This window comes from Panthera tigris, chromosome A2 (genome assembly GCF_018350195.1).
Source record: "Panthera tigris isolate Pti1 chromosome A2, P.tigris_Pti1_mat1.1, whole genome shotgun sequence".
Taxonomy (NCBI): Eukaryota; Metazoa; Chordata; class Mammalia; order Carnivora; family Felidae; genus Panthera; species Panthera tigris.
Window position 1 is genome coordinate 129,516,836 of NC_056661.1, and position 14,937 is coordinate 129,531,772.

General features: G+C 39.4%; 1 protein-coding gene across 1 annotated transcript in view; it reads right to left on the minus strand.

Moving 5' to 3' along the window:
• The window catches only part of DOCK4 (dedicator of cytokinesis 4), a 428,942-nt gene that overhangs the window by 190,347 nt on the left and 223,658 nt on the right, over positions 1 to 14,937 (minus strand). Inside the window, exons 9-11 of the mRNA XM_042970201.1 lie at positions 7,926 to 8,007; positions 6,788 to 6,848; positions 2,396 to 2,528 (exon numbers count right to left, since the gene is read on the minus strand). Coding sequence (XP_042826135.1) covers positions 2,396 to 2,528; positions 6,788 to 6,848; positions 7,926 to 8,007 — 276 coding nt within the window. The remainder of the gene's footprint in view (positions 1 to 2,395; positions 2,529 to 6,787; positions 6,849 to 7,925; positions 8,008 to 14,937) is intronic.

The following is a 14,937-nucleotide window of genomic DNA, read 5'->3' on the forward strand; positions in this document are numbered from 1 at the left end:
CAAAGCTCAAGTATGTGACTGAAATATCTTCCAGGCTCAGATGAGGTATTTGTTACTCTTCTATATTTAAGTCCCAGATGGGTTAGGGATTCAGTCACATTAACAAATAGAGATTTCTTCCAAATTATTTCTAACAGGCACTTCCTTAAAAATGTTTTACTATAATCACACTTTCTTCTTAATCTACAGTGAGTGTTTTGATTGGCTAGCATTCCTCCTGCAACAGATTCATAATTTGCTGACGTGGCATTTTTAAGGGGATCTCTCTACCAGCAAGAATAACCTAAAACCTTATTTGATGCTTATAAAAACACAGACAATAACAACCACAAAAAGCAATACAATTTATTTTTATGAGAGTGAGCATCTCTCATAGGCAGAGTTGGAACGCCTGGGTCTTCTTCAGCTAGCTGCATAATCAAGGCTGATGCATGCAACTGTCGGTCCCCAGCGTTCTCAATGGCAAGATAAATATAGTGCTTGTTACCCACACCTGGAAAGACTGCTCAGAAATGATGAGACTGTGATTGTGAGAATTTTATTTTCTTAAAAAGCAACGCCACACAATAGCATCATTATCACATTACTAGACAGTGGTGTGAAATAACACCCGAAAGCATAGGGCTCAGTACGTGACAGCTCAAGTTCTGGAGTCAGACAGTCCTGATTTCAAATCTGGATCCCACTCTCATGAGCCTGGTGACTTTGGGCATTATCTAGCCTCTCTGTCCCTTTATGTGGAAAACAGAGCCAAAGCATCTGCTTCACGGGTATGTCATCAGGATAACGTGACAGGATACATGGAAAATACTTAACACAGTTCCCTGCACATAGTAAGCACACAGTAAATAGTGGTCATTAGCATTAGAATTATTTCAAATACATTGTATTTTATGATCCCCAGGAGGGTTTGGGAAAAGATTCATAGGTATCAAAGATTCAAAGTATCAAGGATTTAATCCCAGTAGCCAAAATTGAGGGCTGCCACCTGATAAAAAGAGTAGTGAGCTTTACTACCCACTTGTTTCACCGGAAGTTTTCAAGTTTAAAATCAAGGTCACATGTTTTATCCTTCTTAAAAGAGACAGAGTTTCTGGTCCTAAACCACAGGCTACAAACAAATCTTTCTCAACTAATTAGCAAATGTGTGGCATAGGTCCTGGGGGCACTGGGTGGAGAACAGATAAATCCATGAAACCCTCCAGCAGTCGTCAAAAAGCAATTTGAAGTCTATATCCCACAGGCAGTCGGCCACTTGTATTAACCTACGAAAACTACTGGCATACATTGGGTATATCAACTCCACAGATAGAACAGAAACTAAAGCACAATCATTCATGGATATGGCCAGCAGTTTGGTCCTCAAACCAGGAATGAGGAAACCCCACGCTCACTGCCCTACCTACCCCCACCCCCCGGGGGGTGAGGACATCCCTGTAGATCAACTCTCAATTTCTAAAAGTGTGGGGAGATGGTCAGGGTGGGGTGATCTGAAACCATGTGCATTTAAAAAAAAAAAATCAACTAACTTAGGATTTGGGATACATTAAGTGATTTTCTTAGTGGAGTGCTGTGAGTTGAACTGTCTCTCTCCCCTCAAAAAAGAATATTGATGTCCTAAGCCCTCAGAATGTGATCTTATTTGGAAATAGGGAGTTTATACAGGTAATCAAGTTAAAATTAGGTCACTAGGGTAGGACCCAACCCAATGTAAGTACATCCTTATAAAAAGGGGAAATGTGGACACAGAGATGGAAGGCAGTGATTGGGCAGTGCAGCTACACATCACCGAACACCAAAACCTGCCAGCAGCCACCAGAAAGTAAGAGAGAGAGGCATGGAATAGATTTGTCCCTCCTAGCCCTCAGAAGTTATCAACCCTGCCAACACCTTGATCTAGGACTTGCAGCCTCCAGAACTGTGAGACAAAAAACTTCTGCTGTTTAAGCCTCGGTCTTCACGGTACTTTGTTGGGTAGACCTAGCAAACTAATACTATGTGAAAGAGAAGAGAAATCATCTACTTGAGCTTTCTGTTCCCAATTCTAATGAGTTTATGTTAAAAACTATGTCCATTTTCCAAGAACAAACTAACACTCTGAGGGTAAGGACTGGTCAGGTTTTTAAATTCACAGGAGGTGCTCTGTGAAGTAGATGGTCTCCCCAGTTGATAATCTATCTGGGTTCTTGGAGTCTTGATTTCGTGATTCCTCTGACTGGTGAATGGTGATTTGTGGGCTCACTTGTAGCGAGTTTACAGAATGTTTTCAAGGAGTGGCTCCTAAATTCAACCCATCTCTTGCCCCTCCATTACGGAAATGGAGTAGCATCTGCCACACAAGAGCCACATGTGCCTCTGCACCCGCCCCAGGCCCCGCTGCGTTCGTGCTTCTTACATGTACACTTTTAGGATGAGGTCATCTTTCGTCTCTCCTGTCAGCAGGTCGGCAATACTAAGGACCGCACAGCCAAAGGGTCGCCGGTACTGGACGCTACAGGCATTCTTTTTTTCTCCTGCCCCCATTCGACCTGTTCAATTGAAAAGCAAACACAGCCCATGGAGCCATTTGACTGGTGCATCTTAAATAGATACATCAGCCAGATAAAACACAACCGGGCAATTAAAAGGACACAGAGGATGTTGCTTCAGTTCGTGACTCTCCCTGCCAAGCACCTCACTGTGTGACCTCGGGCTCATAGCTGTAACTCTGGGCACCAACTGTCATCTTTGAAACATGAAGATTGGTGTTGGTCCCATGTTTGGGACCCTCCCCCTGAGGATTTGTTTAGGCGACCCAGGAAGTCCAGGTGTCCATTCCATCTAAGAGAAAATTTTTAAAAAGGTCCGCGTTTAAAGAACTATTTCAAATATTTCACCTTTGAAAGGAAGCAGTTTAGATACCCTGAAGATATAACAAGGAAGCACGGATGATCAAAAGAACATGCATGCCCTTTCCTGACCCAGGGCTCAGGCTGATTAGAACTCAGCCAATGGCTGCAATCTCCCAGGATGGCTGTCACTCCAACACAGTTGCAACTTGTTTAAATTGTTATATATTTTTAAGTATATTATTGAGATACTGCTTTAATTTGTTATTGTATTTAATTTACCAGTGGATTAGTCTGAGGACAAAAAGCAGAAAGTATACTGAAGCTGAAATATAACAAGTTAATGTGAGGGAAAATAATGAAAAAAATATGCAAATCTGTTTCCAGATGTTTGGCAACAGATATATAAGTTGTTTTCCATCTGAGCAAAATTCTCCCACAGGACATCTAGAGGACTCCAACACTTCCCAAATCCAATGTTAAAAGTTAAAAAAAAAAAAAAAAAAAAAAAAGGAGGGGGGCGGATATCCAACTTGGCTTCCATTCACTAGTAATAAAGTAAAACTACCTTAGCAATGCATCATTTTTAGGGAAATGCTTACAAATAGCATGGAAAAACTACAACATGGTCAAAATAAGTTGCTTTTTAGATGTGCAAAATTCAAAGAATCGTGTTTTCATGATCTGATGCTGTAATACGTAGCTAAATTTCAACCCACGTTTTCATATAAATTACATTGATAAACCAAACACTTTATAAGGTCCTATTTGAATTTATCAACAAGTCATACTTTTACTTACAAAACTAGCAAATAAATTTAAAGCTCTGTTCACTTGTTAAATGGGAAAAAAAAAAGTCTAGTTTACCTCTATTTTGAGTATTATTACAGATTAGATTAGGATAAAATATATACTCCCATCTTTACCGGTATCATGATTTACAAATTCTTTTCTTTTTAAATTTTTTTTTTTTCAACGTTTTTTATTTTAGTTTTTTGGGACAGAGAGAGACAGAGCATGAACGGGGGAGGGGCAGAGAGAGAGGGAGACACAGAATCGGAAACAGGCTCCAGGCTCCGAGCCATCAGCCCAGAGCCTGACGCAGGGCTCGAACTCACGGACCGTGAGATCGTGACCCGGCTGAAGTCGGACGTTTAACCGACTGCGCCACCCAGGCGCCCCTACAAATTCTTTTCTTACTCAATCATTCCCTTTGTTAACACAAGCCGACACAGGGATTATAAGATTTCTGGGTGGAGTGTTTCAAAGTTACTTAACATCACACAAGGGGTTTAGTGGTAACAAACAACAACAAAACCCCTGAAACTCTCAACATGATTATTCCCACACAGACTCCTCCAGCTGTAAATTCCTAGAAGTTGATGCAGGGTAGGCATATCGCCCCAATTTTCTGACCCACTGTGGCTAGAACTGCACGAAAGCAAAAGCTGTGGGTGCCTGGTGAGGACAGCCAAGTAAGGGGGATGCAGGAAGTGCTCTCTCACCACCTGAGGAGCCGCCGTGAGGTTTGGGCCACTTTCTCTGACTGCCTTACACCCTCACTGCTGAGCCTCTACATCACTCATGTCCTCAGACACTCAATTTCAAGTTGTCGTTTCTGGCTGTGCAGGCACCACAGCTCTGGATACTAAAACTTTTCTCTCAGTCCTGCACCAAAAACGCTACTCGATGCCAGCCCTGGTGATTCCAACTCTAGAATTAATCAAAGTTCACAGTTCCGGTCAGATTTCTAGGAAAATTCTCTAGGCAGAAAGGCAGGCAGGCGTGGGGAAGGTAAAAATATTTAGCGATATTTAGTAAACAGTTTTGGGAACCAGCTAAAGCCAAAAGGAGAAACACAGCGATGGAAAAACCTTAAGCGGGATGGACGGCAGGAGGATCTAAAGCTATTTATTTCTCTCTTTTTCCCTCCTCTTCTAACCAAAGATCTGGGCTTAAATTCCGAGGCGAGGTGCTATCGCTCTTGTTCTCTGCAGCCAGTGAGGGTCAGCGTGCCCTGTTCTTACTAAAGCAGGTACGAGGGACATTCGAGAAAAAGTAAGAAGTATTTCTCCCTGACAGACCAGAATCGTCCACTCTTCAATTTCACTGCAGCAGATGAAGTCTCGCCCTTTCGCAGCGTTTCTTACCTTTATCATTCCTTCTCGGTCTCAAGATGTCACACTAGTAAATGTGCCCAACCATCAGGCAGTTTATGCAGGAATCACAGTGAAGCATTAATTTGGCCAAAGCTCAGGGCGGGGGCAAGGGGTGCAGGTAGTTTCTGATTCAACATTCATTCTGACGACTTAACGATCATAAAAATATCTTAGTAAAACATGCAATCACTGATCCAACACCCTGTGTTCAAAAGACAGCCGTGTCACCGGTACGACAGAAGTGGCTCCCTCAGCAGCAGAGCCACCCAGGCCACAGGCAAGTAGGACCTGGAGTCCATCTGCCACATGTGTTTCTACCACCAACAACCTGTAGATAACTTTTAAAAAGTTCGGAAAGCAAAAGGAGTTTACTGTTTCTCTCAATACTGTAGAAAGTTATACTCCAATGCAATGTTTCTATGAAAATATCCAAAACCACATTTTACATTAATAACTGGCATTACACATTTGAAATAAACACACACACACACACACACACACACACACACACGAAAAATTACCTAATAGACTGCATAGACTGCACCCCTGCCATCCTGGGCACACACAAAAGCTTGATGTCATAAATCCACTGCAGCATGCATTCCAATTTTTCCAGCATTTAAAAGAGATTCTTTGCAATTCCTCCCCCCCCCCCCATATACTCACTTATAGAAAGAAAATTAAAACCAAAAACAGTGTTCTTTCTTTTTGTTTCAACTGCCCCTCAAATTAAAAAAAAAAAAAATAGCATAAAATGAAAATGGGTTTTCAGAACTCATTTTTATGAGAAAAATATAAAGAAAATCTATGTTGGAACGGCAACATGTTTTATAGTCTCTCTCAATGCACAATGTGGTTATCATATTCATAAGATAAAAGACTATAAAAATGAAGATCACTATGCAGGATTGCACAGTGATGTATTATTGTCCTGCAGCAGCATTCGCGAGCAGATAATATACCAGAGTTAGGGAAGAAGTGGGAACCAATTCCCAGTATCAGCTGGTTGGCTTTTAATAGAAACACTGTGTAGGCTACACAATGCCTTGTTTTACCTAGTTCCTCTGCCATAAAATACCTGCTTTTGGAGACATTTTATGAGTAAAAACGAGGGAAAATATTCTGGGTCTGTTGTGCAAGTTCAGTGTAGAACACCCAAAGTAGGCTCTGCAAGATGTTAGTAAATGTTACATTATATAAATGTTTCCACAGTCAAATCAAATATGGAGAAATCTTGGGCCAACCAAGTTAGACAGGCATTTCAATTTTTCCCTGTAGGGCTTCTCAGACCCTTTTATGAGCTGATGATATTACACAAGTGGAAAAAATATACAGCATTCAGTATTTCATAACCCTTTTCTTGTAGCACTTTCTGCAATAATGCTCTGTGGCATTCCACACTTTTGAAAATGCCAATTAGTATAAAATCTTCATAAACTTGTAGGAAACCCAGATCCGAAAAGTTCGATTTATGCTGTTAACAGGAATTAGAATTTAAAAAGACAAACACCAACTTTTGAATCAAATATGTTTAGGGAGTCCAATAAAACAAAACGAAGCACGACGACGACCTAATGACTTCTATGGAAAGAGAATAAAATCTATTTATGATGCATGAAGAGGTTGTATGTGAGTTTGGGGAGGCAAGGGAACATGTCCCAAATTCGGTGGTTCCTGGATTCCAAACTGGCTTTCGCTTCTTTCTCATCCAGATAGCAAAGAAATCACATCACCACAGAGACTGTTCAGCATTTCTTGCCGCTGCTGTGTCCCTATCACACTGACAAGTGTTGGACTTACCAATTCGGATAATGTGCACAGTGATATAGATGTCCCTTCTTAGTTCACTGCTACCCAAATCCTACCAAAAGAAAAAAAAAAGTGTGATTATTTTAAAACTCATAATTTATGCAAAAGCACTTAAAGGTAATAGCACATTATTTTCACAAATAACAGAAGAAAGACCAAGATAATGTCAACATTCTTAATGGAATTTTGCAGAAGCATATAATTCAAATGTCATTGTAAAACTACCACTACAATCACCTTGACATTGTAAGTCTACTGATGTCAAATAATGCTTAAAAAGAAAAAAGCTCATTCTACAATAGCCAAGTTATGAAAACAGCCCAAGTGTCCATCAACAGATAAATGGATAAAGAAGATGTGGTATATATACAATGGAGTATTACTCAGCTATAAAAAAGAATGAAATCTTGCCATTTGCAAGGACATGGATGGAGCTAGAGAGTATAATGCTAAGTAAAATAAGTCAGAGAAAGACAAATACCATAGGATTTCACTCATATGTGGAATTTAAGAAACAAAACAAATGAGCAAAGGAGAAAAAAAAGAGAGGCAAACCAAGAAAGAGACTCTTTAACTAAAGAGAACAAACAGATAGTTACCAGAAGGGAGGTGGGTGAGGAATGGGTGAAAGAAATGATGGGAATTAGTTGTGCACTCGTTGTGATGAGCACCGGGTGTTTTATGGAAGTGTTGAATCACTACATTGTACACCTGAAACTAATATTGCATTGTATGTTAACCAACTGGAATTTAAGTAAAAGCTTAAAAAAAATAAGTAAAAATGCCACTACAATGAACTTTACACTGTAAGTCTACTGATGTCAAATAATAGCTTTTTTAAAAAGTCCATTCTTATTTTAATCTCTCACTCACTCATCCTTTAAACATTTACTAAGTATATTCTAAATACCATATGCCACGCTGAATCTAACAGGCTCTAACATGCACCAAAGGAACAGAGGTGTGTCTATCAATGGTGGTGTTAAGAACTCCTAGCACGAATGTACTTTATGTGTTATTTACAAAGTTTAGGCAAAGTCACTATTTTCTCTCACAGTAATTCATTTCCCTTAAGTAACAAAGCACAATTGCAAGAATCTGCTTCCTAGATGAAACAAGATCCACCTACCACAAAGAGAGAGCAATGTCGTTCTGGTTTATCTGGGGCTTTGGGAAGTCCATTTCTATTCAGCCTCAAGAAAAATCTCTCACTACAAGAGAAAAAAAGTTCAATATTCTGAAGATTATTTAATATCTAAGGACTCATCACTCTTCTAATTGCTTCTTCATCTAAGGAGTTAAACTCAAAAGTTATTAAGTCCTTCATTTGATGCCAAAATTGCTTATGTAAATTAGGCGCATGCCCAGGACAATAAACATTTGCTTCATTTCTGATAATACAGGCAAACTGCAACTGCAAAAGCAGAAAACATAAATATATATGCAAACAAAAAATTAACTTTTAAAAGAATAGGTTTTCATATCAGTGATATCATTATTCTATAAAGTAAAAACAAGTGCACTAAGGGAAAAAACAGGACCTAACTGAGTTCATACCTAAGAGGACTGTTTTTCATGTTTTGTGTGATAGTATTTAATAAACATCATACACCATTCTCAGTGGTAACCATCCATTATACGGTTTAATATTTTATGCTCTTGTAAGTCTATAATCCAAAACACAAAGAGAAGGCCCAAGAAATGAAATTTGAATTTGCTTTGGTTCACAAAGGAACAGGAGAACTCAAACCCCCCACAGAACTTGCATCTGAATATACAGGGTCCCCAAATCTAATGCAAACACAAATGCTACTGATCAGCCACTAATTCAAGTCAATAAATGCTTGTGGATATCACTTAGATCCAAGGTAATGCTACCCTGTTTATATTTAAATAAATAAATAAATAAATAAATAAATAAATAAAATAGAAAGAATATCAATCCAAGAAAAATGAATCTACCAGCTACCCTGAGCTTCTGAATTTCAATACCCTGGTGCCTATGAAAGAATCAAATGGCTGCCTGCCTCAGGCAGAAAACACACAGCCAACATCCACAGAATGTGGTGTTAGCACATAGTGTGGCCTTGGTTAGTGTAGTTTCCGCCTAGGGAATGAGCAGGGAAAGGGAGTGTGGAGCATTGGTGAGGCGCAGAACTACCAACTCTATGCGTTTTCATCACTCGATTTTTGCCTTAAATAATGGCTCTGTCACCCAAAATCTCCCTTCCTTATACAAAGGGAGAAATGAAAGCCATAACCACATCTCTAAGGAAGCATATGGATTTGAATTTATGGCTGTTTTGGAACAGCTTTATTCTCTTTTGCGATTTAATCTAGATAGATGCACGCAATAGATTCAGCTACCTCGCTTACCTTGTTGTTTTTTTTTTTTTAAGCTATGCCTATTCCTGACCTCTCATATGAGAAAAGGGAACCAATGACCATTGCTATGGGATCATTTCCATACCTATTACCTATGGGTTTGTTTTTGTTTTGTTTTGTTTTCCAGAGTGGTGGCTGATAAGGTCTGATGAAGAGAATATAAATTGCTGTAAGGTTCTCAAGTGAAGTTCAAGTTCCCATATGCTATGATTCTGAAAGAGAGAGTGGGGATGACAGGTCCAACTGGGGGTGCAAAATTACATTAATCTTATCCGATTGTCATGATAATTCAAGGAGGAGGCTGTCAGCTTTCTTCACAGTGGAAGGAAATTCACTGTTATTTCAAGATTAAGACATGCTAAAAGGAAATGTGTAAAACTGCATCTTAGGACAAGTGAATTATACTTAATCATATTAGGTATACTGTTTTTGCATGAATTTGCCATTTGGTGGCTGCTCTGCTAAGGACTTTACAGGGATTGATTCATTTAATCCTCACTATGCCCTTATAAAAACAGCACTACTACTATACCCATTTTATAGATGGGAAAACTGAGAAATAGTAAATAGTTTTGCCCAAGATCACAGAGCTGGCCTGTGGCTTAGGATGGATTCTATACCATGTGTTAATTTAAAACCTTTGCACTTTATTTAAATGCTATGTAAACCGTGTCTCTGCTTTATAGAAAAATATTGAGCAAATATTTCCAGAATATTGAGATAAGGGAGAAGTCATTCATCTGCTTGAGACACCCACTGACTCAGCCAAGCCTCGTCTCCAGAATACAGGGTCACTCTCCCCAAACCCTTCCTGGCCTCAAAGGAATGAAAGAAATGAAAATCTGATTTAGCAGATTTCAGAGCTGTCTCTGACTTAAAATGGTTCCTTACTAGGTTGTTCAATAAAACATACCTAGAAAAATAAATTATTTTACTAAACAAACGCAACATTCCAAAATGATTTAAGAACTTGGCTTTAGTCAAAACTCTGGAGATTTAAGAATGCTATTTGGTTTTGCTTCGGAGCCATCAAAGAAAGTTTATACATTATATCTCAGCCCAAAACACAAGCACTGTGACCATTATCCCCTCTTGTGTATCAAAGAGAGCATGTGCCAGTTCATATGTGTTTTCTGTTTGTTTTTTTGAGATGCACTTATGTTTGAGGCTCTTCCTTATTCCTACTGGAATGTTTAAAACAAATTTCATTTTATCTTCTGACAGGTGAGTCTAAAATGATGAGTACCAAATAAGGTTAATATACAAAAGTCAACAAGGCATTCTAGATATTAAAACCTTAACTTTAATACGGATATAAAATACCACTCCTTATTTCCAAGCTTCATCAATATCCTGGTAAAGCAGTGTTTCCTCAAGTATTCTATTTCAGAAAGAGATTCCTCTTGCTCTGTCACTATTTTAATTTCACCAGTCTAGACAGAATCCTGATTATGCAAGTATTATACTATATCATATCCTGTTTCAGAAAGAATATCAATATGTACTAAGCCAATGACATATCCCATAGCTTAAGCATGCCTTAAGGGGGAGATAAAAATAGACTGACGATGGGTACTATGGAAAAATAACCCGTGCATTTTTTTTTTTAAGACTTCTATTAAAGGAAAAAGAAAACCTTTGTGGCCAATTTAAAAAAAATTTTTTTTTTTTTTTATTCACTTAGTGACAAATTCTTACACAAACTCAAATGAATTTCTCTTCAGCTTTGGTAATACAGCAACTGTTTAATCAGTAAATGGTTTCAGAGTAAACCAAAGACCTAGAGCAACACATTCTAGAATCTTTGGATTACAAACAAATACCCCTGATCCCATGTGTGGAGAAAACCAAAACGTATGCCTTCAAGGCTGGGAACCGAATAAGTCACTCGCATTCCACCTTGGAACACCTTCTACAATTCTCTCACAAACTTTGGTGGCCACGCACAAAGGCATTTTGGACACTCTATTTTAAGTAAAACAGTGGTTATCTCTGATGAGAAAACACAACTAGTTTTTGTGAGTTTAAAAGTGTCCTATGATAAGATGTGAATACTTCCATTACATATTCATGTTTTTTTCTTAATCATAAGAGGTTTGTGTATTTCTTTCTATTACATTATGAGTAACCAGAGTACAAGGGGATCACCATGAACCTTTACATCCCCAGCTGGTGGCCAATGATTTGGTACTTCCTCAGTGTTTAATTAACACTGAACAAATACAATCTTTTAGGAAAAAATACAACAAAATCCAAATAATTGGGGAGCTTTATCTCCCTTCCCAACTTTCCCTCTCTTCCCCATAATGTCCTTTATTTTGTAGTAGAGAAATGTACAAAATTCTCCAAAGAGACATTTCAATCAGTGGTGCCTCCCCACCAGATGTGAGTCACTGAATTACCTTCATGGTACCCCCAGATTCTAGATCATGACTTTAACCTTGTTCCCATGTACATTTTATATCTTTATTATATTAAATATATAGTAATGGAAAAATCTACAGTGACATCATATACTTCCAAATGAGAATACTGCGTCCTTTTTCATCATCAAAGAATGAATAAGCAAATAGAAACACTTCCAGAAACACTGAGAAATGAGACTTGATATTACCAGCAAGGAAAAATATCCTCATTTGACTTTTCCATATACTGCCATGTTCTCCCAGAGGAAATTTCACTGCCAGAGAAATTTAGTGTCCACCTGAATTCCGTGTGTGAGCCATTACAAATCATTCCATATTATAAATCAACAATGACAAAATCTTTCTTTGGAAATAAAGAATAAAAAATCCTATTTATTATTATGACTTGCCTTCTTCTAACAAGAATTTAAGGAAAGCTAGATAATGAAGTAAGAATGTATCTAAGCACCCCCAGCATGGCGCCAGGGGAAAAATAGTATAAATAAATATATACCCTGTGCTAAGCACCATGACTTACACTTCACATGGATTTTCTTACTTAATTCTAACAATCACCCTATATGATAGGAACTGCCTCCATCCCTGCTTTATACAGGAGAAATCTGGGGCTTGGAGATAGGAAGCAAATTGGCCAAACGTGCATGGTCAGCAAGCGTGGAGCCAGGAAATCAATATTCAGGGCCCAACTCCAGAGTCTCAGCTCTTAACCACAATGCCATGCCATCTTTAAAAGAACAGATTATTTGGAACAAAGAAGAGCAAGACTAACCATGTCATATGAATGGGGACTTTTTATTGTGAATATTTTCAGTAAAATAAAAAATAATAGTGACAACGCACGAAACTGAAAACAACAAATAAAGGAACAAATGTATCCATGTTTCGGGAGTTTATGGCTGTGAACCTACTCACCTGTGCTAATGTGTTCTGAATCCTCTATGAGACCTCTGATAATGAAGAGTGTATTTCAATAAGATGGTTTGGTAGAAAAGTACTTACCAGTGATCAAAATATATGGGGTCTACAGTAGGGGTCTGAAGCCCTCTGATGGCTTCTGCTCCCATTCTCAGCAAGATAGGATGCTCCTGTCTTCCTGCTCCTCTGCCTATCATATCCACTGAGAAGCAATCGCCCTTCTGTAGGAAGGCCTTTCTGTAGGAAGGCCTAGGGTCTTGGAGGCCTGCAGGCCAGGGTGCTCCCAACCCTCTGAATAATCAAGTGGCTCTCTCATAGGGTGTTCCTTGGATAATCAGTTGCCTTCAAAGAGCAACACACTTAAAGCTAGGAATGGCCAATGCCAAGGAGATTTTTCTGTTTCTCTGTACACATTCATGTTTACCTCCATATCACTCCCCTCTTCTAAAAAAGCAAAACTGCCTAGTGATTCCAGGTATGCAAGTTACACAACCCCTATTTCATCCAAAAATGTATGACCAGGTAGTATCTTTGGTTGAAACATGTAATGTGAAAGATTAGGATTCTGATCAAGCTACAAAAAATTATGAAGAATATTTCTAAACTCATGCTGAACAGTTAAATCACTGAAATAAATGGATGATCTCCAAGAGTAACAGTAACCAAAGACAGAAAACATTTAGATGGTCATGTTCTGGTAAGCTAATCAGAAAAATAAAACCCTGAACTGTCTGATTCTTCAACACTCATACTTTATGAAACCATTTGACCAAAAAATACTCCATCTGGTACCTTTGAAAATGCAAAAGCACTGGTCTTAAAGTTCACTGTGCTGTGGATAGAAATAACAATTATCATCTACTCTACCATAAGAAGTGAAGGGAGATGCACCAGGAGCCAGAGAGGAAATAGTGGGAGCCAAAAGATAGAAAGAGAAGAGTGAGGGGTCCCTGGGTGGTTCAATTGGTTGAGTGTCCGACTCTTGACTTGGGCTCAGGTCATGATCTCACAACTCGTGAGTTCAAGTCCCACAACAGGGGTGCAGAACTGGCTTGGGATTCTCTCTCTCCTCTCTCTCTCTCTGCCTCTCCCCTGCTCACGTGCACACACTCTCTCTCAAAAATAAACATAGAAAGAAAGAAAGAAAGAAAGAAAGAAAGAAAGAAAGAAAGAAAGAAAGAAAGAAAGAAAGAAAGAAAGAAAGAAAGAAAGAAAGAAAGAAAGAAAGAAAGAAAGAAAGAAAGAAAGAAAGAGGGCAATACCTGGGTGGCTCAGTTGGTTAAGGGTCCGAGTTCAGCTCAGATCATTATCTCACAGCCTGTGAGTTCAAGCCCCGTGTTGGGTTCTGTGCTGACAGCTCAGAGCCTGGAGTCTAGTTCAGATTCTGCCTCCCCCACTCACACTCTGTCTCTGTATCTCTCTCAAAAACAAACATACATTAATTTTCTTTTTTAAAGGAAAGGAAAGGCAAGAGAGAAAGAGAGAGAGAGAGAGAGAGAGAGAGAGAGAAAGAAAGAAAGAAAGAAAAAGAAAGAAAGAAAGAAAGAAAGAAAGAAAGAAAGAAAGAAAGAAAGAAAGAAAGAAAAGTGAGAAGAGATGAGGGAATGGTTCTGCCCTGCTGGCTCCAGAGCCTCTATCCAAAAGGCAAGAACATCAAATATGCAGTGATTTCAGGCTTCTGTGTCACTGCTTCTCCAGCATTTTCTCAAATGCTTTCTGACTGACCAACAGGGTAAGATGCTTCTGACAGTCTGAGGGCAACCGTTACTGTGCTCTATCCTAGAACAAGTGGCAGTGGACAACTCAAAACAGGAAGCCTCAAGCAGCTTCCTAAACGGGGGCTAACGCCCCCACACCCCCAGGAGCTGGTGCTGCTGCAGTTCAGGCAAGACTCTGGGGAGCAGGTGGAAGGTGTGCTGGCTGCCCCGCGGGGGGCCCCTGGACCAAGAGCTTCGGTGCTCACTGTGGCACAGAGGAAAGGTGAAAGGAATGTCCAGTGGGAAACAGAGGAACTTGCTGGCCTTGTCATCCAGGGGCTCCTAACCTGGGTGTGCACAACATGCTTTGGGGAGCTGTGTAAAAGCCAGGCCCTTCCCTGGAGATCCTGAATTACTAGGTCAGGATGGACCTAAAAGCTCCTGTATGTTTAAAAGCCCAGACATGTTTAAGAACCATTGTTTTGACCCAAGTGCCCCAGGCCCTAACGAGTTAGAATGGCTGGCTATCTTTTATGAGTCATACATACCAGAAAACAGGTAACACAGGCCTGGTATCTTCAAGTCAAAGACTTTTCCCCTTTCTTCTCCCAACCACATGACCAGACAAGGGACAGAGTTTTTCCTTGGCAATGTATGAAAGCAACTTCTCAAGCAAGACTTCCTGGATAAAGCTATTAATGTGCTTTCTAATTTTAAA